Here is a 24,788-nt window from a genome sequence, read left to right on the forward strand (position 1 = left end):
GCTGTCTTCTCTCCCGCTCCTCTGGCCTTGAGTATCTCGGTGGGACAATGGACCGCCCGCCGTCTCATATCTGCTTCCAGACTATTGCTTCTCCTTTCTTCCTTAAAAACAAACGAAAAGAAAGCAAACAGCAACAAACAGCTTGAAGTTCGTTTTTCATACTATCCCACCCAGAGTTCTCCTTGTTACAGTGAGAGATAACTCGAGATTTTTACATTTGGCTCACGAGACCGTCTCCAAAACTACTACTTTACGATGATTCTTTATGATCTCAAGATTCTTGTAGGAGAGCCTTCCAATATCCTGGCGTGTTAGCTCCAGCGTACTTAGGCCACACTGTCCTAAAGGCGTCTCCCTCGCTATGATCTCAGCATTTTCTCTAGAACCCAACTAATCCAGCCCCATTTCCCCAGCCCTCACCTCATTATATCCTCACTTTCTTACTTATTCAGCTTGGATTCCACAGTTCCTCCTAATCCCTTTGTTCACCTCTCTTACGTTCATTGTGCTTGTCCGGCAAATTCCAATCCCAGCCCAAGTCTGCCTGCTCTGTGCCTGGACCTTGCTGGTTGGTCTTCAAATTCCTGACCACTAACCGTAGCTCCTCTTGGCTCTATCCTCCTGGCTTATTGACTTTATCACTTTGCTGCAGCCTATCTCATCCCTCCCTTCTTCTCAAGCACCCCCTCCCTCCGCTCAGGGTGGATAACAGCAGTGAACATTTACTGACTGCGTTCTCCGCGGCCCCGGTTGTAAGTGCTTTGCTATTTCCTCCTCTCATACCTACCTACAGCAATCATACCGAGTAGATGTTGTCATGAATACATGTTGAAGATGAGGGATTGTACGCATCCAGATGCTGAGTAATTTGCCTAAGGTCACGGGTGGTAAGTGGTTGGGCTGGGGTACCACCTGGTCAGGAGGGCTCCGGAGCTGGCGCTCTGCTCCTTCCCCAACCTGCTTCCTGCCTCACTGAGGGAAACTTCCGCAGCATCCACCACCCCGCTGTGTTTTCATGCACGGCTCCCTTCCCTCCTATTACAGCCTGAAAGGTCTGCACGCCCAGTGAGGCCGGGCTCTACCGGCACCAAAAGCCCGATGCCCTCTACACGGACGTTGCTTTAGCAGCTGCCTTCTCTCTCCCACATCTCCAGTGTTTTACTCCCTACTGGGTCATTTCTGATTGACACACAGATGTGCCGTTCTTACCTCCAGCTCCTAAAGAAACAAAGACTTTTTGCTGATACCACTTACCCGTTCAGGCCCTGCTCCTTTCTTCTGATTTCTTTTAAGCAAAACTCTTTGAAAGAACCTAGGTATCCACTTTGTGATAGTTCACTGAGTTCTGTATACTTTTCCGGGTAAACATCGTGCTTGAATTAAAAGGTGCTTTCTAGTGTAAAAAAAAAATCACTTTGAAGGTTGCTTATGTTAGCTGTTTCCAATTCCTCACCTATTGGCTGAAACCGCTTCAACCAGATTTTGACGACTCTACTAAAACTTTTCCTGTCAAGGTCATGAACACATCCACACTTTGAGTCCAGTGGTTATTTCTCAGTCTTCATCTTGAACTCTTAGGCAGACTGATGCTTTGAATCTCCTTCTTCTCGAAATGCTTTATCCTGCCAGCCGCACTTCCTCCTGGTTCTTTTCCCGCGGCACTGGCCGCTTCTCAGGTTTCTCTTTGGAGCACTGTGTCTCTCCAGCCTCCCAACCTTGGAGTACACGAAGACTTAGTCACTGAACCTTGTTTATACTTTCACTCATTCCCTTAACGATCTCAGGCCATCTCACAGCTTTCAATACTATCTGTACATGGAGGCCTCACAATTTTATATCTTTGGGATGGACCGCTAATCTGTAGACTCATTTATCCAACATCTAATATTTCTACTTGACTGCCAAGTGAGCATCTTTAATTTGTCCAAAACCAGCCCTTTGCTATCCCCACTCCCGTGACACGTGTACCTGGTGTATCACTCCCGACACAGCACTTCTGTTATGACCTCCTCTCATTTCAGGCCCCAAAGCTTGGGATTGTCCCTAAGTGTGTTTCTCTCCTACCCTTTCTCTATAAATGCACACGGTCTGCCTGATTCCAAATTCAGTCCATTGACAAATCCTATCTTCTGTTCCTTCCAAGTATCAATACATTCAGGATTGGATCACTTCTCACCATTTCTGATGGCACCATCTGAGCCTGTCTGTGACTCTGCAAGCCCCCTAACAGATCTTGTTTTCACCCTTGCCTTCTCTGGAGTCTATTTTCCACGTAGCAACCAGGGCCATACTTTTCAAATATTTGTTAAGTGGATGCTAACATTGTCCGTTACTATGCCCCTGATGACCTTTCGTCTCACTGGAAACCAAGTTCTTACAATGATGATGCACAAGGCCCTGTAAGGTCTGTGTTGCCCCAATCTCCTCCCAACCTCCGTCGTTCCTCTCTGTCCTTCTTGCTTCTGTCACCCTGGCTTCCTTGTTATCCTTGACCCTTCAACATTCTCTTCCCTCAGGGTATTTGCTGTTAATTGTCCCCTCTGTATAGAATGACTTCCTTCTCTAAGTCCCTTATATCAGCCTCAAAAGGGCCAGTAACTTGCCCAAGGTCACAAAATCTCCTAAAACAGAGCCACGGTTTAAACTCAGGTCTCCCTGTCTGCAACGTGCATGTTCTACCACATCTTTCTATCCTACTGTGATTTGAGAAAGAGAGAGAGCGGGTAGACATGAGGTTTTTATTTTGGGCACTGACCAAGGATGACAGTTTTGGAGATCCACCAACCTCAAACTTGTGATGTGCCAGTTAGCTCGAGGCACTTGGTGTCCAGGACGTGGCTTTACCTGCTTCCTTCCTCAGAACCTTCAGCGGCCCTCTGCTGTCACCAGATGATTTCCAAGCTCCTTATTCTGTCATTTAAGATTCTCTTCATGTGACCTCCCCTTATCCAGCCTGCTGTCTTATTATTCAACAACATTCTCGCCATGCTACTCTTGCCATTCCGTCCAGGTATCCTCTTTTGTTGTTGTTCTTAACATCTCTCAGCATACATAATTATAATAAAAAATTGTTTCTTATTATGTGGGAGCTTTTCAGATTTGCTCTCATGACAACTTTCAAATACACAGCGCAGTCTTACCCAGCCGCCCCACTGGACATCACACCCCCAGGACTTACTTTATAACTGGAAGTTTGTAACTTTTGACCCCCCTCACCCATTTCACCACCACCCCCAGCCCCATCTCTGGCAACCACCAATCTGTTCTCTGTATCTATTTGTTTTTTTTTTTAAACAAGTTTATTTTCTTTTTTTTAAATTTTATTTATTTTTGGCTGTGTTGGGTCTTCGTTTCTGTGCGAGGGCTTTCTCTAGTTGCGGTGAGCGGGGGCCACTCTTCATCGCCGTGCACGGGCCTCTCATTGTTGCGGCCTCTCTTGTTGCGGAGCACAGGCTCCAGACACGCAGGCTCAGTAGTGTGGCTCACGGGCCTAGTTGCTCCGCGGCATGTGGGACCTTCCCAGACCAGGGCTCGAACCCGTGTCCCCTGCATTGGCAGGCAGATTCTCAACCACTGCGCCACCAGGGAAGCCCTGTGAGTTTGTTTTTGTGTTTCCATCAGATGCCACATGTAAGTGAGATCATATGGTATTTGTCTTTCTCTGACTTATTTCAGTCAGCATAATGCCCTCAGGATCCATCCATGTTGTTGAAAATGGCAAGATTTCTTTCTTTCTTATGGCTAATTAATATTTCATGGCATATGTATACAACATCAATGACCACTTAGGTTGTTTTCACCTTGGCTGTTGTAAATGATGCTGCTGTGAACATGTATCTTTCCAAGGTAGTGTTTTCATTTCTTCAGAAAGTACCCAGGAGTGGAAGTACTGGATCATTTGGTAGTTCTGTTTTAAATTTTTTGATAAATCTCCATAATGTTTTCCATAGTGGCTGCACCAACAAGGGTTCCCTTTTCTCCACACCCTTCCAGACTTGTTATTTGTTGTCTTTTTAATAACAGCCGTCTGACAGGTGTGAGGTGATTTGCTCAATGTGCTTTTGATTTGCCTTTCCCTGATGGTTAGTGATGTAAGCATGGTTTCATGTATCTGTTAGCCATCTGTATGTTTTCTTTGGAAAAATGTCTATTCAGCTCTTCTGTCCATTTTTTAATTAGATGGTTTGCTTTTTGCTATTGAATTGTATGGGTTCTTTATATAGTTTGGATATTAACCCCTTATCAGATATATGATTTACAAATATTTTCTCCCATTCAGTAGGCTGCCATTTCATTTGGTTGGTGATGTCCTTTGCTGTGCAGAAGCTTTTTATTTTGATGTAGTCCCACTTGTTTATTTTTACTGTTGTTGCCTTTTCTTTGGGTGTGGGATCAAAAAAATCATTGCCAAGACTGATGTCAAGGATCTTACCCCCTATGTTTTCTTCTAAGAGTTTTATGGCTTCACGTCTTGCATTTAAGTCTTTAATCCATTTTGAGTTAATTTTTGTATGTATGGTATAAGATAGTGGTCTAGTTTCATATTTTTGCATGTGGCTGTTCAATTTTCCCAACACCATTTATTGAAGAGTCTCTTCTTTCCCCATTGTATATTCTTGGCTCCTTTGTCATTAATTAATTCGCTATATGTGCATGGGTTTTTTTCTGGGCTCTATGCTGTTCCACTGATCTGTGTGTCTGTTTTTATGCCAATATCATACTGTTTTGATTACTGTAGCTTTTGAGTCTAGTTTGAAATCAGGGAGCATGATGCCTCCAGCTTTGTTCTTTCTCAAGATTGCTCTGGCTATTTGAGGTCTTTCTTGATGGTTCCGTACAAATTTTAGGATTGTTTGTTTTCATTCTGTGAAAAATGCCATTGGAATTTTGATAGGGATTGCATTGAATCTGTAGATTTCGGATAGTATAGTCATTTGAACAGTGTTAATTCTTCAAATCCATGAACATAGGAATATCTTTCCATTTATTTGTGTCTTCTTCAATTTCTTTCAACAATGTTTTATAGTTTTCAGTGTACAAGCCTGTCACCTCCTTGGTTAAATTTATTCCTAGGTATTTTAGTCTTTTTGATGTGGTAAGAATCTTTCCGATAGTTTGTTATTAGTGTACAGAAATGCAGCAGACTTTTGGACATTGATTTTATATCCTGCAACTTCATTGAATTTGTTTATTGTTCTAACAGTACTTTGGTGGTGTCTTTAGGGTTTTCTATATATATAGCATCATGTCATCTGCAAATAGTGACAGTTTTTACTTCTTACTTTCCAATTTAGATGGCTTTTCTTTCTTTTTCTTGCCTAATTGTTGTGGCTAAGATTTTCAAGATTATGTTGAACAAAAGTAATGAGAGTGGGCATCCTTATCTTGTTCCTGACCATGTATCCTCTTATTAACTTTCATATATGTTGTTTTCTCACTAACTCAAATCTTTCACTGATTTCTAGTACTTTATTCCCTGATGACTTTTTCCTCTATGTATATTCCCTTAGCAAATTTGAATGCAGCATACGAGACATCTCGTATCTACCTGTTAACTCCATTTCTTTGCTCGCATCATTTTATTTCCTATGGAAATATTCTGACCAGATAACAAATTCTTTGAATGTAAGGAACATATCTGTTTTGACCTCCTACAAGGTGTACACTAAATGATGAATGAATGACACAGTAAATGAATGAATGAGCAAATAAACCACTGATGTGTTGACACTTGAACCTGCAGTTTGTTTGAGGTGACCGCCTAGCTGAGCTGAGCCTCTTTGCAAGGTTTAAAGAGAATTGCACACACTGGATATCTGATTTATGAGCATGGTAACTCACTAAGAGTGTCTGCCTTCTTTCTATTCTGACAAACCCAGGAGAGCAGAAAAAGAAGTCAGTTTTTCAAGATGCATTTATTCAACCTTGATAAGGTACCTACTATGTCCTATGCATTGTTCTAGGCTCTGTGGCTACAAGGAGAAAAGGTATCATTCCTGTCCTCAAGTTGTTCCCAGTCCTTTGAGTTATGCACAGGGAATCACGAAAGCACAGAAGTGGGGGCACTTTACTTGGCTTTACATGACTGACAAGAAGCTGTGAGACCTGTCCAAAGAAGGTTCCCACAGAATAAAATGGTTCTAGGCGGAGGGGCCAGCTTTTGCAAGCCTTCAGAATGAGGAACTTTTCCTCATATTTTTATTTTTAAATATGTTACAGTGCAAAGACCCTTATAACCTAATAACTATTGTGTAACAATTTGGTCATACTCCTTATTTTGACAATTGGAGTAGATTTTCAACTCTTCTAAATCAAAGCTGAGCAAACTTTTTCTCTAAAGGTCCAGATAGTAAATATTTAGGTTTTGCAGGACATACGATCTCTGTTACAGCTGCTGAGCTCTGCCATTGTGGAAGGGAAAACAGCCATGGACAATGTGTAAATGAACAGGTGTGACTGTTTCATACCATCTTCATGTGTCATGAAATATAATTGTTTGGAGGGTTTTTTTTTTTTTTCCAACTAGTATTTATAAATGTGAAAATTCTTCTTAGCTTGCAGACTGTACACAAACAGCCATGGGCTGGATTCTGCCCTGGGCCTTAGCTTTCCCTCCTCTGTCTTTATTGGCTTCTTGTTTGTATTGAGCAGCAGCACGAGCTGGTGTGAAACCTGCCTTTGAGGGAGTGAACTGCGTTCGGACAGGTTACTTGTAGGGACCACCCACTGTCTCCCTCATCACCGGGGTGAGACACGGGGACCCATCAGGGCTCTCATTCTCCATCACTTGCCTAGTCAGTTGACATTAAGCCTTGTTAGTTCTGCTGTGAAAACAACTCTTCTCTAATCTGTCTCCAGTGCTTCCGTGTTCCTTTAAGTTCTCATCATAGCTAACTTAGGCCCCTGGGATAGCTTCCTTTTGGCTTCCATCTCTACTCTTGACTCCTTTCAGTCCATTGTCCATTCTGTCTTCTGAAATATATATGATGGTGTTACTGCCTGGACTTTAATCCTTCACTGGCCCACCAGGTACTTCTAACTGAATAATAGTGCAGGCTCTGGAGCTATACTGTCCAGCTCTGCCACCTACTAGCATGCGTGACTTTGACCAAGTGGCTTAGTTGCTCTAAGCTCCAGTATCCTGATTCCATAAAATGTAGAGAATAAAAGCGCACTTCTCATAGGTTTCTGGTGATGACTGCATGAGGTAACCTAAATTACAAGACTCTGATAGTGCCTGGCACAAAGTATTCGACTGTTAGCTGTCACTGTTATTTTTCATAGTATTGAATTCTTTTCTACCTCTTCCAACCTCTTTTTTGTCTTGTTTTTCTTATCTGTGTTCTTGGCTCCGGGCACTTGGCAGTTCAGTGGAAGGCCCCGTTCCTGGTGTGTCACATCCACTGCAGGGTCAGCTCAGGGTCACCCCTGCCAGGAGGCTGGCCTGCCGTTTAGGTGACTTAGCTCTCCCTCCCCTTGTCCCCTGACTCCTCATGTGTACTTCTCCTTATGCAGTGTATTGTGATTCTTTCTACACTTCTGTGCTAGACCGAGAGCTTCCTGAGGGCCGGGACCACATCTTTCCATTCTGCGTTCTCAGCACCTGGCACGGAGTCTGCTGTATACACACACACAGTGAACTGGTTGAATCTGAACCCTAGCTTCTGTAGACACAAAATATACTGTAGTTTCTGGTCTGTAACTTCAGACATAAGTTTTATTACCCGAGTTCATACCCTGGCACATAGTGTTTATTCAGCATTTTCTAAACGGATATGATTTTGGAGAGCCCAAACCTTAACTTGACAGCAGTTCATTCACAGAATTTATTTCATTTTTTTAATGCTATTGTTCTGTTTTCTCATATATTTTAGAGTCTTTAGGACACAGAACTCCTAATTTTAAAAAAAACAAAAAGACAAAACCCATTGTTCCTGTGGCACAATCTAATTTGACCTTCATAAAACCACTAAAAACAGGCAAGTGTTTAATATCTTTAAAGTCTATGAAAAACTGACATGGAATGAAGCATTAATTGCATTTCAAATGGAAATGAATTGATACTTTTTTGTCAAATAAAGGCTTTGAAAAATTGTTAAAGTGTGTATTCAAATAACAGGATATTTTCTCAGAGTTCAATGAAATTGACCCACTTTACTTGGGATTTTTAAAAAACCAGGAGGTATGGCCATACCTTTTCTCTTTTACTTTGACTACATTTTATACTCAAAATGCTTTCAACTATTTCTAGGAAGTAGTGAAAAAGCAAACATTGTTCAGTGTTTTAAAGGTGGTTTTGCTGGTAAAAATGGTCTTTTGCTATAGATTGTATAATAATTTAAAGGAAAATTTCTTATGCCATAACCTAATTGTATTCTTAGGTATTCCTAGACACCCAATGCCGTTTGCTGCAAAAAACATGTTTTATGATGAACGCTGGAAGGAAAAGCAGGAACAGGGCTTTACTTGGTGGCTAAATTTTATATTAACTCCTGATGACTTCACTGTAAAAACAAATATTTCTGAAGGTAAACATTTAGTTAATGTTTAAATTAAATAATACTTTTGTTTTAACAGGTAGTTTTTAAAAATACTTATTTTTATTTTAATATATATTTTTTAATTAATTTATTTATTTTATATTTATTTTTGGTCGTGTTGGGTCTTTGTTGCCCCATGTGGGCTTTCTCTAGTTGTGGCGAGCGGGGGCTACTCTTCATTGCAGTGCGTGGGCTTCTCATTGTGGTGGCTTTTCTTGTTGCGGAGCACTGGCTCTAGGCACGCAGGCTTCAGTAGTTGCAGCACGTGGGCTCAGTAGTTGTGGCTCGTGGGCTCTAGAGTGCAGGCTCAGTAGTTGTGGCCCACGGGCTTAGTTGCTCTGCGGCATGTGGGATCTTCCCGGACCAGGGCTCGAACCCGTGTGCCCTGCATTGGCAGGTGGATTCTTAACCACCGCGCCACCAGGGAAGTCCCTTAACAGGTAGTTTTTTAACGTGATTCTTCATTCTTTAGTTATACATGTTTATTATATTGTAGTTAATGGCATGGCTCGCTAGATCATTAACACAAATACTCAAGATCGTGCGGGTGAGAATTTTGTGCTGAAAGTTCCGAACTTTACTTTTTCTTTTTGCTTTATCTTCCTGCTCCTCAGCCAGTTCAATTTCTAGCCTTTGCAGTGAATGGGTTTTACTTTAGTATAGATTCAATCTGCACTAACAGTGAGACATGGCTGCCTAGAAATCCAGTTCAGTCTTAGCTGCATTAATAAAGTGTAATGTCCTGGTGAATCAATTTAAGTCTTATGTGGCCTGATTAGGGATGTTGTCTCCACTGTACCTTAGTTTAAGAAGTTTGTAGACAAGTATATAATTATGAGGGCTCTGAAAACCAGTTGATATGGGGAATTTTAAAAATATTTCAGTGTTTGTTCTGGAAAAGAGAGAAACTCAAGTATAGAACAGGATGGAAACATGATATCCTTCAAATATTTAAAGAGTTTTCTCCTGAGAGAAGGAAGCTTCACTTGGGCTGCTCTCCCATGGAAGTTGGTATAGGGATCAGTTCTACTCAAGTTAAGGAAAAACCCTTTAAAATATTTAACTTGCCAAAGCAACACCCAGGCTGACTTTAGGGAGATGCTTTCTCCATTGCTGCAGTGTTCCAGCAGACACTGGTCTGTAAGTGTCAGAGAAGTGTGTATGGGAATTTTACATTAAAAGGCCCTTTGATTAGACGATCTCTGAGGTACTTTTCTTTATTTTCCAAAAGTAAACAAAGCATGATTTTTAGTTCTCTTTTTGAGAGAAAATGTGTTTTATAAAAATTCAAATTGCATTTCAAAATTTAACTGATTTTAACAAATCACATTCTTTAGCAGCTTAGCTTTCTAATTTATAAAGAGGGTGGAAGCAGCGAAACCAGTCAGGGAGGCTCTCCCATTAGTCTGGGTTAGAGGTGATCATGTTGGAACCTGGACAATAGTGGTTGTGAGAAATGGTTAGACTTGGGGTACAGTTTGAAGGCAAGAGCAAAGATGTTGCAATGATAGCATGGCCTAAGGTTCTGAGTGAATGGCGACACCTTTATTTTGAGGTGGGAAAGAGAAGAAGCAGGCTGGAAGGGGCGGGGAATAGGTTCTGTCTTGGCCATCTTCAATTGCATTTATTGCAGGGTTTTAAAATGTATATAAATATTGTTTAACCAAAAACATTCTTTCTTTCGTTTTTACCCAGTAAATGCTTCCACTCTTCTTTTGGGACTGGAGAGTCAACATAAAATAAGTGTCCCGAGAGCTCCTACCAAGGATGAAGTGTCTCTCAGAGCTTATACCGCTCGCTGCAGTTTGAATAGATTACGTCGTGCTGCGTGTCGCTTATTTACTTCTGAAAAAATGGTTAAAGCTATGAAAAAGCTTGAAATTGAAATTGAAGCTAGACGGTTAATTGTTCGAAAAGACAGACACCTCTGGAAAGATGTGGGTAAGAAGATTATAGAAATCTTGACATTAATTGTTTAAAAATACTCTAGAAATTTTTTATTTCAGAGTCAAATATATGTACATGGTTTCACTTTGTGGCCTAAACTTTCACAAACTTAAATGTGATCATGTACGTATATTAAAGAGTGGAAGTATACTTTAACTTATTTCATATATGTGATTTGCCATTTTGGCCACTGATTTCTCTCCATGAAATTTTATTTACTGTCTCTATTTGATTAGTGATCTGAGCTTACTTGCTTTTCACATGTATTCCAGGAGAACGACAGAAAGTCTTGAATTGGCTGTTGTCATATAATCCTTTGTGGCTACGAATCGGCCTAGAGGTAAGTACACCTTTCAGTTTTTGAAAAAAGGAACATCTTTTTATTATATACTTTTAATAGACTCTTTAATAAAATGATGGTTTCACTTATAAAGTCATTTGGTTAGCTTAATTGATCTTTCAGTATGAAATTTAAGGTCCCTTAATAAATGCTCATTAGGTTAATAGACCCCATCATTATATATTATTGCCATTTTGTTATACAGCAATTTTCCTGTTAGTTTCTTAAATATATACAATATATAATTTGGTACCAGATGTAATAACAAGTATAGTTAGCTCCTTTCTGAGCATTTACCAATGACAATGCCAGGGTGTTGTAAATACATTTCCATATTTAAATCTCTATAAAACCCAGTGAGGTATGTATTATTATTTCAACTTCACTGACAAAACAGAAGCTCAAATGTTAAGTGACTCGCTGAATGCCAATGACTGGTCGGGACTGGAATCTACACCAGTCTGATGCCTTTGGAACCATTTTGATGGAACACCTCTCATGGAAACGTCATCGGAATTTGAGTTTTTTACGTGGGGCATGGTTCAATAATATTTAGAATGTTAAAACTAACTGAATTAGAAAGCCACTAGGAGTTGACTCTTAAAAATATTCTTTTATTACAATCCTCAGTGTTTCCATTTCCTTTAGTCTTTTACTGGTGTACTCATATTTTGTTCAGGCTTTTTACTTTTGTCATGTGGGATATCTCATTCTTGCTTCAATTACTTCTAGGCTTTTGAATTAAAAAACTTTGGTACTGAAAGGAATCTTTACAATAACCTGGCTATTTATCAAGGAATTGAGGCAATGAATAAGAAGCCTACTCTGGTCACTCAGCTCGATAGTGTCCTTGCTAAGACTTCTTACTTTAATTCTTATTTCAATTGATTTGAAATTCAATTCAATTTCTTATTTCTTTCAGTGAAAGATTAATTAGAAAATTATATATCACCTGGCTGTGCTTTTACATGTCAAATAGTTCCAGAACCTCAATTAAAGTAGAACCTGTCTATTTGGGGCATAGCTTTTTTGTGGCAGAAGTAAAACATAGGAGAGTTCGGTGGAAACATGCAATGCCTTTGAAAACTTCTGCTTACATGTAGTGTGCATCACTACCAACCGTATTTCTGGCCAAAGTGCATTATCTGTCCAGACACAAATGAGGCAGAAATATTTGTTCTCTTGCAAGAGACACAGCAAGTCTATGCCATTTATTGGGAATAAGACCTTTTTTTTTTTTTTTAAATTTATTTATTTATTTTTGGCTATGTTGGGTCTTTGTTTCCGTGCCAGGGCTTTCTCTAGTTGCGGCGAGCGGGGGCCACTCTTCATCACGGTGCGCGGGCCTCTCACTATCGCGGCCTCTCTTGTTGCAGAGCACAGGCTCCAAACCCGCAGGCTCAGTAGTTGTGGCTCACGGGCCTAGTTGCTCCACGGCATGTGGGATCTTCCCAAACCAGGGCTCGAACCTGTGTCCCCTGCGTTGGCAGGCGGATTCTCAACCACTGCGCCACCAGGGAAGCTCGGGAATAAGACCTTTTAAAGGGAAGGAAGGGATGAATAATTGTGGACAAAACATTCTACTTTACACCACACCTTAGGGTTCTGCTAGTGGGTGTGACCTTTGAGTATCTTAAAAAAGCATCACAGGCCAAAAAAAAAAAAAAAGTAAACAAAGATAAAATTTCTGTATTTTGGCAGATATTAATACTTTCCCATGCTTTTGTCTAGTTTTGTCAGTGTAAGATTATAAAATATAATTTGATATATTTTTAGTTTTTTCTAATTGCTTTAAAAATCGTTAATACTAATCATATTGATGTCAAATTAATGACATATTTTAGTCATTGATTATATACAGATCTGAGCGTCCCAGATAGTTTAGAACCATGGTTTACAGATGGTTTTCCATTTGTTAACTATTCGAAAGTTTAGAATTATTTACGTGTCTGTTGTACCTTCATGATATACTCTGTGGGACAGTTCTAATTAAATTTGAGCAACAGGCCTACATTTGATAGTTCTTAAAGGAAAAAATTAAAATGTAAATATTACTTGTCACATGATTTTTAAGAATTTGTCTTAGTCATGAGCTTTCGTCTCTTTTTCATTGTGAAATATACTATATGCACTAAAAATTGCACAAAACTTATATGTTCAGTCCAAAGAGTTGTAGCAAATATTCCTATTATTCCCATGCTATCTAGGACGTAGAACAGCGCCAGTTCCTTAGACCGTCATTGTCTGTCTTTCCCCTTTTGCATCCCACTGCCCCTTAGAGCTGACACAGTCCCAACTCTAGCATGAATTTCTTTTTAGACAATATATGGAGAACTCATCCCTTTGGAAGACAACAGTGACGTCACAGGGTTGGCAATGTTTATTCTGAATCGCTTGCTTTGGAATCCTGATATTGCAGCCGAGTACCGGCACCCGACCGTTCCTCATCTATATGGAGATGGTAAGTGGTTCTGCCTCAACTGCAGATATATCTATATGTCTATATATTATGTACATACCACATCTTCTTTATCCATTCATCTGTTGATGGACTCTTAGGTTGTTGCTTCCATCTCTTGGCTATTGTAAATGATGCTGCTATGAACATTGGGGTGCATGTATTTTTTTGAATTAGCATTTTTGTTTTCTTTGGATGTATACCCAGCAGTGGAGTTGCTGGATCACATGTAGTTCTAGTCTTAGTTTTTTGAGGCACCTCCATGCTGTTTTCCATAGTGGCTGCACCAATTTACGTTCCCCCTGCCAAAACAAAGCAACCAACCCAGCCAGAAAAAAAGGTAAACATACGAAGTTTTATAATCTTATAAAGAATTCCAAGATAATTTGACTTTAAAATATAAAACACATCTCAAGAATCCTTAGTAGGGATATATAGACTAAAAGCACAACAGAATAAATAAATATAGAAAACTAGATTCAGAACCAAAAAAAAAAAAAAAAACAACTTGGGTACAGGTTAACTTGCTAGGCTTTTTTGTATTTTATTTCAGGTCATGAAGAAGCTTTGTCTAAGTTTACATTGAAAAAGCTATTGCTGCTGGTTTGTTTCCTTGATTATGCTAAAATCTCCAGACTTATTGATCACGATCCTTGTCTCTTCTGTAAAGATGCTGAGTTCAAGGTATAGTTTTCAGTTTATATTTGGTTTATATTTCACAGTTAAGACTTTTGCCTGTTTTTATTATATATTTCCTCCTTAGAAAAAGTGAGTTTCCCAAAGAACAGGACTCTGGAGTAGAATAAGAATGCCTACCCAGTAGTTCTAACCCTGCCTAACTTTTTATTGGTTGACATTTCACCAGCATATCACCCTGTTCTTAACTTTGATTTGAGAATGAATGTCACTATGCTTCTGAGGAATTAATTTGGGAGAAAACTTCTTTCCTAATTTAGTATGTTATCAAATTAATGCTAATTTTTAGAGTGTATTATTAATTATGAGCACTTTCTTTAAAGGTCTTAAATTGGAAATATATGAGTTTCGCATTGTTACTACGGGATATGAAACTGACCGTCTTTTTTACTACTATTAATTTTATTTCTATATGCACAGAATGATTTGAAGAATTTGTTTTCATTGTAAATAAAATTATAATTCTAGAATATAATAGCTGCCACTTGTTTTTCCATAGGCTAGTAAAGAAATTCTTCTGGCTTTTTCACGAAACTTCCTAGGTGGTGAAGGTGACCTTTCCCGTCACCTGAGCTTCCTGGGATTACCTGTGAACCATGTTCAGACACCTTTCGATGAATTTGATTTTGCTGTTACAAATCTTGCTGTAGACTTGCAGTGTGGGGTGCGTCTTGTGTAAGTATAAGAAATGGAATTATTTTGCTCACTAGAATAGACTAAAATTTTCTGGAAAACACTTTTTTCTGTACATACACAATCTTTCTTGCTCCTTTACGTAATGGGATAAATCTAGGGTTTAAAAAAGTTGGGATAAGTTTGGGAAAATGTTGTCAATTTTAGGCCCAGAAACCTTGTCTCCTATCCACATTTTTTTCTTCCTGCTGGCATGTGACAGTGTCTGAGTAGGAACCACTGATACCCCAGAATAGGAGTTGGGGAAAGCATGGAACTAATTAAATTAGCAGACATTTAAATGATGCTTTACGTCTGCAGTGGGTTCATGAGTGCATCGTTTGAGACCAGTTTTAGTCGTGTTAACCTTGTTTTACACGTGAGGACATGTGAGATGAAGACATAAAGTGGCTTGCCCAGGTTTTATACAGTGGTGGTGGAAATCAGCTCCGGATGTCTGGCTTTACACTGTGCCTTGGTTGGCTTCTTTAGGACAGGTGGATTGAAGACATCCGTCTTGTTTCTAGGAAACTCTCTAATTTATATTACGTTTGACATTTGTGAGGAAGGGATCCCTATATCTCTGTGAATCCCCAGTTCTTCAAAAACAGCATGCATGTCCCTTGTTGCCTTCTAAATTAAGTCTCCATGAACTTTCTTTTCTTTTCTGATCATATATTCTCATGGCAAGGTAACAGTCTTTTGAACTTTACTGTAGCTTCCTCTCACTTGAGTAATTTCCATATAGGCCAGAGCGTTTGCTGATAATGTTTTCCATATTATTTTTATATTTCATTTTTCATTTCATAAATCCAAGCCACCACATCTGTTTTCTGGCCAGTAGGAATTCACGATTTTAGACTTTTTCCACTGTCCAGGAGGAGCAGTGATTGGCTTTATGTTCAGTGCTATTTTTGACAATGAAGGACATTTTTGTGCTTTTATAGGAGTTACTGAGGATTTCCCAGTGTTGGGTGTTGATGCTTTGTCATTGGTCAGGAACTCTTGCTAGTTAAGAGACTCGATCTTGCATACCAAGTTTCTGTTTTCTTCAGTGTCAGCAAAATGGCCATAGGTCTTCAAGGTCATTTGAGGATACTTGGGAACGGTTAATCCACTGATGCTGTAGGTGGCAGTCAGTCTAGTGTTGCAGAAACGCTTCAGACATTGACTGAGTGGTTGGCCTACAATGATCGTACATTGCTTCCTAACCTTTAGAAATACGGTTCTGTAAACAATTCTGCGAAATTTTAACTATATATGGTAATCAGTTGGGGCTTGATTTTTCTGTGGAAACAGGGATCTTTGTCTAGTGTAAAACACTACATGATACTAAGAGTTTGATTTAAACTGTGGTATAAATGACTTCTTAAGGTAGGCACTCAAGCATTTTTATCTTATCTGGTATAGGTATAAGAGCATGGCTTTGGAAACTGTAAAACTGGGTTTTAGCTCTGATACAGCTAGTCCTGTCATTACTAGCTGTATGATCACAGGCAATTTACTTTACTTTTCTGGGCTTTGGTTTCTTCATCTGCCAAAAATGGGATAATAATGCCTGATTGTGGGATTTGCCATGGGGACTAAAATAAAAGAAAGCACTTACTTGATGTGTAGAATACAGTAGCCCCTCAATAAATGTCCATTTTCCTTTCCTTTCCCTATAGAACCTTGTTGTTCTGTTCCTGTGTGCATTTGTGTGTGTGCATCTTATTTTTCATTCTTACATTCTGTTCACAGACCTTAACCCCCCGACTTAAATGAGAAATAACTCTATTTGCTAACTGTGGAGCAACCAGAGTTTTGAGATAGTATTTTGGGGTCTTTCTAACCTAAAACCCTTTAAATCGGGAAGATTGATGTGGGTGATTACTTTATTTAAATGAAGTTCATTTTTCATGTATGTTTTTATCTAACAATTTCATCTGAAAATTCCTCTATTGTTAGGCGAACCATGGAACTTCTCACACGAAACTGGAATCTCTCAAAGAAACTCAGGATTCCTGCAATAAGTCGTCTTCAAAAGATGCACAATGTTGACATTGTTCTTGAAGTTCTTAAATCACGAGGAATTCAGTTGAATGATGAGCATGGTAAAAATTGAGTAACTATAAAACTTTTCTTCTCACTAAAAATTGATGTGTACACATATTGTGCTAACGGACTATCTTTCCATTTGCAGGAAATACAATCCTCTCTAAGGATATTGTGGATAGGCACAAAGAAAAAACTCTGGCTTTGCTTTGGAAGATAGTATTGGCTTTTCAGGTATTGTACATTTGGTACATTTTGTACTTTTTATCAATTTTCAATATTGATTTATAAAAGCATTTTTCATCAAATAAAGACTAACAGTAGTAGTTATTACTAACTAGACTTTCTTCTGTCCCAGGAACTGTGGTAACTGCTTTAAGTATATTCCAGTCTAATCTTCTCAATGCCCCTATAAGGTAGCTAATTGTCATTACTTCATAGGGAAAGGAGGAGACTGGAGTTAGGGTTCAGCATTGAACAGAAGCAGAGAGGAGATTAGAACCCAGGCTTGCGTGGCCGCAGATCCCATGCACTTAACCACTTACACATTCCATCACTTCCACGTAGATTGTATTTGCCTTAAAAAAAAAAATCATGATAATAGAAGACTTTAGCTTCTGTGGGTCAAAAATAATATATGAAAAATATAAAGATATGTATCCTCTTTTCGTATTTCAGGTGGATATTTCCCTTAATTTAGATCAGTTAAAGGAAGAAATTGACTTTTTAAAGCACACACAGAGTATGAAGAGAACAATGCCTGCACTGTCATGCCATTCTGATGCTGTTATCAGTAAGAAAAAAGACAAAAGGCATAGTGGTCACTTTGAACAATATAGTGAAAGCGTAAAGCTACTGATGGATTGGGTAAATGCTGTCTGTGACTTCTATAATAAAAAAGTAAGTTCTTTGTTTTAGCCCAGTTTCTTTAAGTAAATTTTGGTTAAAGTCAAACTTAGCATGTGAAATATTTTCTTTAATTTCTTAAATAATTTAGTTGATATGTATAAGCAAACTTTTCCTCTAATGAGTAAGGGTACTGTCACATACCTAGTGTCATCTAATCTGTCACCAATTGTATAATGCACGATTATTTTATGTATCACCAAGAAAAAAAAATGTCCTAGTTGGGAGTCTTAATAGGAGATGCTTGCATTGAACTGTGGGCCAAAGGATCACACCCTCATTACAAGAGGGAATGCAAATAAACCACAGAGGGACGTTAGAGAGGAGGAGATGAGTCTAAGCTGTGTCTTTTATAATCATTTGTTAGATCGATCCTGTATTTCTGTATGAAATGTACGTTTAAGTATAAATACATGAAAATAAATGGTCCTGACACACATGAATAAAATATCTGGTAAGGAATATAAAACAGAAAAACCATCAAATATATGGGTAATCGTCTATGTTTTAATTAAGCACTAGAGAGCCCTGAAGACCCTAGTGCTGAGGCTCTAGGGGAGAATGTGTCCCATGCCTTTCTCTTAACTTCCGGTCCTGCTGGCAACCCTTGGCCTTCCTTGCTGTGTAGACACATCACTCCCATCACTGCCCATCTTCACACGGCATTTTCCCTGTGTGTCTGTCTCTGCGTCTCTCCTTTTCTTATAAAGACACCAGTCACGTCTGATTAAGAACTCGTCTTACTCCAGTGTGATCTCACCTTAACTAGTTAAACCTGCAGTGACCCTGTATCCAAATAAGGTCACATCCGGAGATTCTGGGAAGGACATGAATTTTTGATGAACACTGTCCAACCCAGAACAACAATATGACTGATATTTTATAGGTGAGGATTTGGCCGTGCATGTGGTATTATACTAGGCGCTACTAGAAATTAACGTGATAGTCAGCTATTCAAAGGAAATATGGACTACAAAACCATTAGAATCTATATTCCTATCTAAATACAGTTCATTCTTTTTCTGATATTTCCAATCAGGTGGAGAATTTTACAGTGTCTTTCTCAGATGGCCGGGTGTTATGTTACCTGATCCACCACTACCATCCTTGCTATGTGCCTTTTGCTGCCATATGTCAGCGTACCACCCAAACCGTAGAGTGTACGCAAACTGGTTCTGTGGTGTTAAACTCATCATCTGAATCTGATGAAAGTTCCCTGGATTTGTCTCTTAAAGCACTTGATCAGGGTTAGTCCCTTTTGGTTGATTAACTTTTCCAGTTTTTTCATTGGCCTGTGTGATTTCTGGCAAGAGCAGTCTAATCTGATCTCTCTCTTTTACTTGCATTGCAGAAAATACTTCGGAACTATACAAAGAACTCCTAGAAAATGAAAAGAAGAATTTTCAGTTGGTCAGGTCTGCAGCTAGAGACCTCGGTGGAATACCTGCTATGATCCATCACTCAGATATGTCAAATACAATTCCCGACGAGAAGGTAAGTAAAAGTTTCTTAACCAATAATACCTCTTAATAATCAGAGTCTCAGACGACAGGAAGTTTTATATTCTCTGTCTCATGGAAACTTCTGTTTTCATCTTTTATGTTATCTCTTAGGTGGTTATTACCTATTTGTCATTTCTTTGTGCGAGGCTTTTGGATCTTCGTAAAGAAACGAGAGCCGCTCGACTTATACAAACAACTTGGAGAAAATATAAGCTAAAAAAGGATCTAAAACGCCATCAGGTACTCCTCAAAAATGAAAAAACACTATAACCTAAACTATAGTTCATAAGATGTCAGCTGATTGATTCTTGATACTGTTCTTACGTTTTACCGAGGTAGGAAATTACTGAGGTAATTTTCATAATTGTGTGTGTTTCGAGTTGGGGATGAACATTTTCCCCTAACTCCTCATGTTTCCTTCATTCAATATTTCTTCCAGCCTCTGCCCCAAGGGACATGGAGTACCTTAACCACGTTGTAAATTGGTGAAAAGTTAACTGGGGAGGTCTGACTCAGCTCTTCCCTCCTTCCTCCTGGACTCTGACTTGCCTCCGGGAAACAGGAGTTTTCCTTTAATTTTTCATGCTGTGCTCTGGAAGGCTTGACCCCAACCAGTGCCATTCGGGCCTGGGTGTCGCCTGCCTGATTCTGCAGTTCAATTAGCCAGCTCATTTTGTCTGCCATGGAACTGTCTTCTAGGTTATCCTTTGTTAGTTTAAAAGCAGCATTTTGGTTTCCATCGTTTTATTTCTCAAAATGTTTAGGACCTGAGCACAGGGAGAAGGATGTTATTTACTGTTTTCCTTTGCAACCCCAGTAGTATGAATTTTGCATTAACATAAAATAAGAGTTTTCTTGAGTTCTGAGAAAAATATCATTTTTAACAATCTGAGAAATGGTCTCCTTGATCAAATTGAAAAAACTATTTTAATCCTTTTATCTCAGTACTCTTTCCACTAATGATGCTGTATTTATTTGGAGAAATCAAAGAAGCAGCCATGCTTAAGAAATTTTATCAGATCTGTTTCAGAAATACATTTCACCCAGGATTGCGCCTCGGTTTTGAATTACAATGCACTTACGATAAAGTTCTTAGTAGCTGTAAAGTAGCTAAATTTTGGTGAATCATAAACATACCATGTTTTCTCTCACACCATATCAGACCTGGAAATAACACTAATTGAAATAATCTGCTCTGGCCCCACTAAGTCTTGGTAGTAACTTTTGGGAAGTAGGCAGTGGCTTACACTCGCAAGGGGTGTTCTCTGCTGCCACGTATTCTCTGTGCCTTCTTTCACCCCTTATCTTCCCAGGGTCCGCCTCCTTGCCCACATATCCTTGGAGGATAACTTGCACTTCTGGAGGCTTATCGGAGAATTGTTTTAGCAAAGTTTTCAGGGAGGGCACCCTCCTGGCCAGTCCTCAAATTAGTTCATTAATTCTTTTTATATGGCAATAAATGAGACAGTTAAGATTTTAAGAAACAGGTATCAATTAGTTTTTTTTTTTTTTTTTGGTAATGAAATCTTAGTTTTCTGCTCAAGGTAGTCTTGTATTAATCACACATATCAATTGCAGAAATTTCTTAGCTTTTTCCTCACAAGATTCCTTTTCTTGATTTATTTCCTTTGTCCAAGTATTGGAAATTTCCCTTTTTTTTTTTTGAAAACCACTGCTTCTCTCCTTTCTCCAGGTGACAATACTCCTTTTCTTATACAATTACACTGAGATCCAAGTATACCTCTTCATTTGCTATTGGGAACATTAAGCAGCAGGTTCCCTTCATATTCCTGTAGGAATATCACAAGGTAGTAAGCACATAAACATTACCTTGAGGTAGCTATTTTCCAGGTTCTATATTTTCCTTTAGTCATTATTATAATTTAGATAAACTATTTATTGAGAATAGAATGGTTCAAGCTCTTGTTGTGATGGAGAAGCATTGGCTAAACAGCCCAAATTCCCTGACGAATGAAGCAGGGTTATCCAAGGGTCCCCGACACATTCTACCTCTTAGTTCTTCCTGAGTGAATAGGCACCAGTTCCAAAGCAAAGTAAATTCTTTACATATACAAAGCAAAATAAAAATAAACTGGTAACACGTTGGCTCAGCCACACGGTAGAATTAAAAATGATGACATGTGGTCAGTGACTGCGGGTATGGGAACTTTTGCCATTGGTTTATGTAAGTTTTCAAATAGTTGCTAGTTTTTGTAATATATTTGGCTCTTTGAACTTATCTACTTTCCTTCTGTAGCTTTTCTAATGTCACATACAATTGTTCCACATTAGTTTGCTTGAGATTGAGATGATCTACAAGCTGAATTCAGTTTCATTTTACATCAACTTATTGCATCCAAAAATGCCCCTGGTCCTTAGAGCTTTTGACTCAAAAGCTACTTTTGAACTGCATTGTATTCTTTATTAAGCTAATCAGTTGGGTGCTTTTTATTCCCCTGAAATATTTTTCTTTTAAACTGTGGTAAAGAACACATATCATAAAATATACCATCTTAACTGTGTTTTAGGTTATTCCTAGTTTTAAAGTTTACAGATCACTACCATTTGTAGTGTTAAGTATATTTGCATTGTTGTGAAACAGATCTCCAGAAGTTTTTCAATTTGGAGAACTGCAACTTTGTACTCATTAACCATTCCCCATTTCCTCCCCCACTTATCCCTGGTAACTACCTTTCTACTTCCTATTTTGACTACTTTAGACACCTAATATAAGTGGAATCATACAGTATATTCATCCCTGTGTGACTGGCTTCTTTCACTTAACATATGCCCTCAAGGTTCACCCATGTTGTAGCCTGCAGCAGAATTTCCTTCATTTTAAAGGCTGCATAGTATTCCATTGTGTGTATATACCACATTTTGTTTATCCATTCAATGGGCATTTGGGTTACTTCCACCTCTGGGCTATTGTGAATAATGCTGCTATGAACAGGAGTGTACAAATCCCTCTTTTCGACCCCGTTTTCAGTTCTTTTGGAGATCTACCTACAAGTGGTATTGCTGGATCATATGGTAATTCTATTTTTGAATTTTTTTGAAGAACCACTATACTGTTTTCCAATAGTAGTCACTGTGGGTTGCATTTTACAATCCCACCAATAGTGAACAAAGATTCCAGCTACTCCATGATCCCTGCCAGCAGTTGTTGTTTTCTGGTTGTTTGTTTGTAGTAGTTTAGAGATATCTCATTGTGATTTTGATATGCATTTCTCTGATGATTAGTGTTGTTGAGCATCTTTTCATATGCTTGTTGCCCATTTGTATGTCATCTTTGGTGAAATATCTTCGTTTGCCCATATTTTAATTGGGTTATTTGATTTTTTATTGTTGAGTTGTAACAATTCTTTATATACTCTAGATACAAGTTCCTTATTAGATATATGATTTGCAAAATTTTTTTTCAGTATGTAGGTTTCCTTTTCACTCTGTTGATTGTGCCCTTTGATGAACAAAATTTTTTGTTTGATGTAATCCCATTTTGTCTAATTTTTGCTTTTGTGCCTGTGCTTTTGGTGTCATATCTTATAAATCATTGCTAAATCCAATGTTATGAAATTTTACCCTATGTTTTCTACTAAGAGTTTTATACCTTTGGGTTGAATGTTTAGGACTTTCATCCAGTTTGTGTTAATAAATGCATAGTGTGTGAGATAAGGGTCCAGCTTCACTCTCTGATATGTTGGTATCCAAACACCAGTTTTCACAACACCATTCATTGAAGAGACTGTCCCTTTCCCATTGAGTGGTCTCGGCACCCTTGTTAAAGATCAATTACCCAGTTACATGGGGGTTTATTTCTGGGCAGTCTATTCTATTACATTGTTCTATATATCTGTCTTTATGCTGGTTCCACACTGTTTGATTATTGTAGCTTTGTGATATGTTTTGAAATTGTGGGTGTTGGTGAAGGGGGGTGTGCTTTTAACTTGGATCTTTGTAGCCTTAAAGGCCACAGGCTTCACAGGGCACTGACAATGACGTTAGATGGCTTAATCCACTTGTTGGACATAATTCCTCAGCCTAATTTTAGAACTTTCTAGTCTTTCCTCACTCAAGGGTGTGATCCAATATATGGCCCCCGCCATTCCTTAGTATATGTTTCAGTCCATTAGTTCCCTTTTTCCTCTGTCAGAATAGCAGTTTGATCCCTTCCCTAGGAAACTGCTAATCTCTGTGTAGAGGCAAACTGCTAATCTCTGTGTAGAGCCCACTCTTGCGTAGTGCGTGGTCCCAGACAGCAATGCAAAGGGTTATCAGACGATCTCTAAGTTGTTCCTTTTCACTAGATGAATAATTTATATTCCAGTTTCTAATTCAGGTGAACTGAAGTGACAGATCTAGCCTTGAAGAGTATAGCAAAATGATTAAGAGCACGAACTCTGAAGCCAGACTACCTATGTCCAATCCTGGCCATCCTCCTGGTGGACTGACTATCTACCTGAGCGCTCAGCCCCAGTTTCCTCATGGCCATGAGAGTAGTGCCTGTTCATCTGTTCTTAATGGTTGTTGTGAGGTTGGGTGAATCATTCCTGCAGTGTTTAGAATGGTGCCTGACACCTGGTATTTAATCTTTTATTATTCATACTAATTCATGATTAGAAGTAAGAAGTAGAGATGTGCAGGGCACTGGCCTCTAGCGCTCCCGGGGCAGCCAGCTCCTCTCTGGCCACCGATGCTGCAGGGCAATGCTGGCATCAGTTATCACAACCCAGTACTCTGTTCTCTTCAGCCTGTATGGCTTAAAGCCACCATGTATTCTGGGGATAAAGGAGGGTATTTTGCCTTTCCTTTTTTGTGAATTCCTTTCTTCAAATTGTAGCAGAACAGTACCACCTTATACTGTAAAGCATTTGTTTTAGAGTCTCTTTTTTTCTCCTACAATCCATCCCTTTCTCAAATCAAACATGAATTCACTGCACCATAATGAGACACATACCACATTTAAATTGACTTTATATTGACTACCGATGATCTGTGATAAATCAAACATGTCTGTGATCATTATTTTAGGATGATATTTCCTAGGAATCTTTGTTTTATCATATAAATATATCTGCACGTCTATTCAATATGTTCAACAATATATCAGCTATTTCAACATGCCCAGAAGTGATGAGCATATTTTACAATAAGTCTGGGGGACATTTTATTTCCAGGATCGATTTGATTAATATTTAACAGGTGATTTTCTTACAAATAATGGTTTAGGGTCTTAAGTGAGTAAGTGCTTTTTTTTTTTTTCTAGAAGAGAGACAAAGCTGCAAGAATTATTCAGTCAGCTGTAATCAATTTTCTAACTAAACGACAATTCAAAAAGGAGGTCAACGCAGCATTGGTCATTCAGAAATATTGGCGAAGACTCTTAGCGAAGAGAAAATTATTAATGTTAAAAAAGGAAAAACTAGAAAAAGTTCAAAATAAATCAGCATCTGTTATTCAGGTATAGTATTCTGAATTTTTGAATTTAAAAGGGTTTAATGACATTTTTAAGAAAGTAAAATATGATAAAGTTTTAAATTATTATATTTTAGGCTTCTATATTTTATGTAGTACTTAAGCTTAACAAATATTTGATACCTCCCTGCTACATTTAAAACTCTTGGCTGTGTTCAGCATAAAGGTCAAACAAATCGAAACACCTCCTTTGCTCTGAAGGAGGGAACAGTCTAATT

General features: G+C 38.7%; 1 protein-coding gene across 4 annotated transcripts in view; it reads left to right on the top strand.

Annotated features, from left to right (window-relative positions):
- Positions 1 to 24,788, top strand: part of ASPM (assembly factor for spindle microtubules) — a 67,328-nt gene that overhangs the window by 13,560 nt on the left and 28,980 nt on the right. For 3 of the 4 annotated variants that reach the window (XM_033850178.2, XM_033850345.2, XM_033850391.2), the window contains exons 4-17: positions 7,875 to 7,979; positions 8,382 to 8,528; positions 10,236 to 10,481; positions 10,760 to 10,827; positions 13,147 to 13,288; positions 13,839 to 13,969; positions 14,481 to 14,656; positions 16,601 to 16,746; positions 16,836 to 16,921; positions 17,366 to 17,587; positions 18,633 to 18,840; positions 18,945 to 19,087; positions 19,207 to 19,335; positions 24,362 to 24,556. In XM_033850178.2, the coding sequence (XP_033706069.1) occupies positions 7,875 to 7,979; positions 8,382 to 8,528; positions 10,236 to 10,481; positions 10,760 to 10,827; positions 13,147 to 13,288; positions 13,839 to 13,969; positions 14,481 to 14,656; positions 16,601 to 16,746; positions 16,836 to 16,921; positions 17,366 to 17,587; positions 18,633 to 18,840; positions 18,945 to 19,087; positions 19,207 to 19,335; positions 24,362 to 24,556 (2,144 nt within the window). The remainder of the gene's footprint in view (positions 1 to 7,874; positions 7,980 to 8,381; positions 8,529 to 10,235; positions 10,482 to 10,759; positions 10,828 to 13,146; positions 13,289 to 13,838; positions 13,970 to 14,480; positions 14,657 to 16,600; positions 16,747 to 16,835; positions 16,922 to 17,365; positions 17,588 to 18,632; positions 18,841 to 18,944; positions 19,088 to 19,206; positions 19,336 to 24,361; positions 24,557 to 24,788) is intronic. The other variant, XM_033850184.2, reaches the window with a different exon arrangement.

This window comes from Tursiops truncatus, chromosome 1 (genome assembly GCF_011762595.2).
Source record: "Tursiops truncatus isolate mTurTru1 chromosome 1, mTurTru1.mat.Y, whole genome shotgun sequence".
In the NCBI taxonomy this organism is placed as follows: Eukaryota; Metazoa; Chordata; class Mammalia; order Artiodactyla; family Delphinidae; genus Tursiops; species Tursiops truncatus.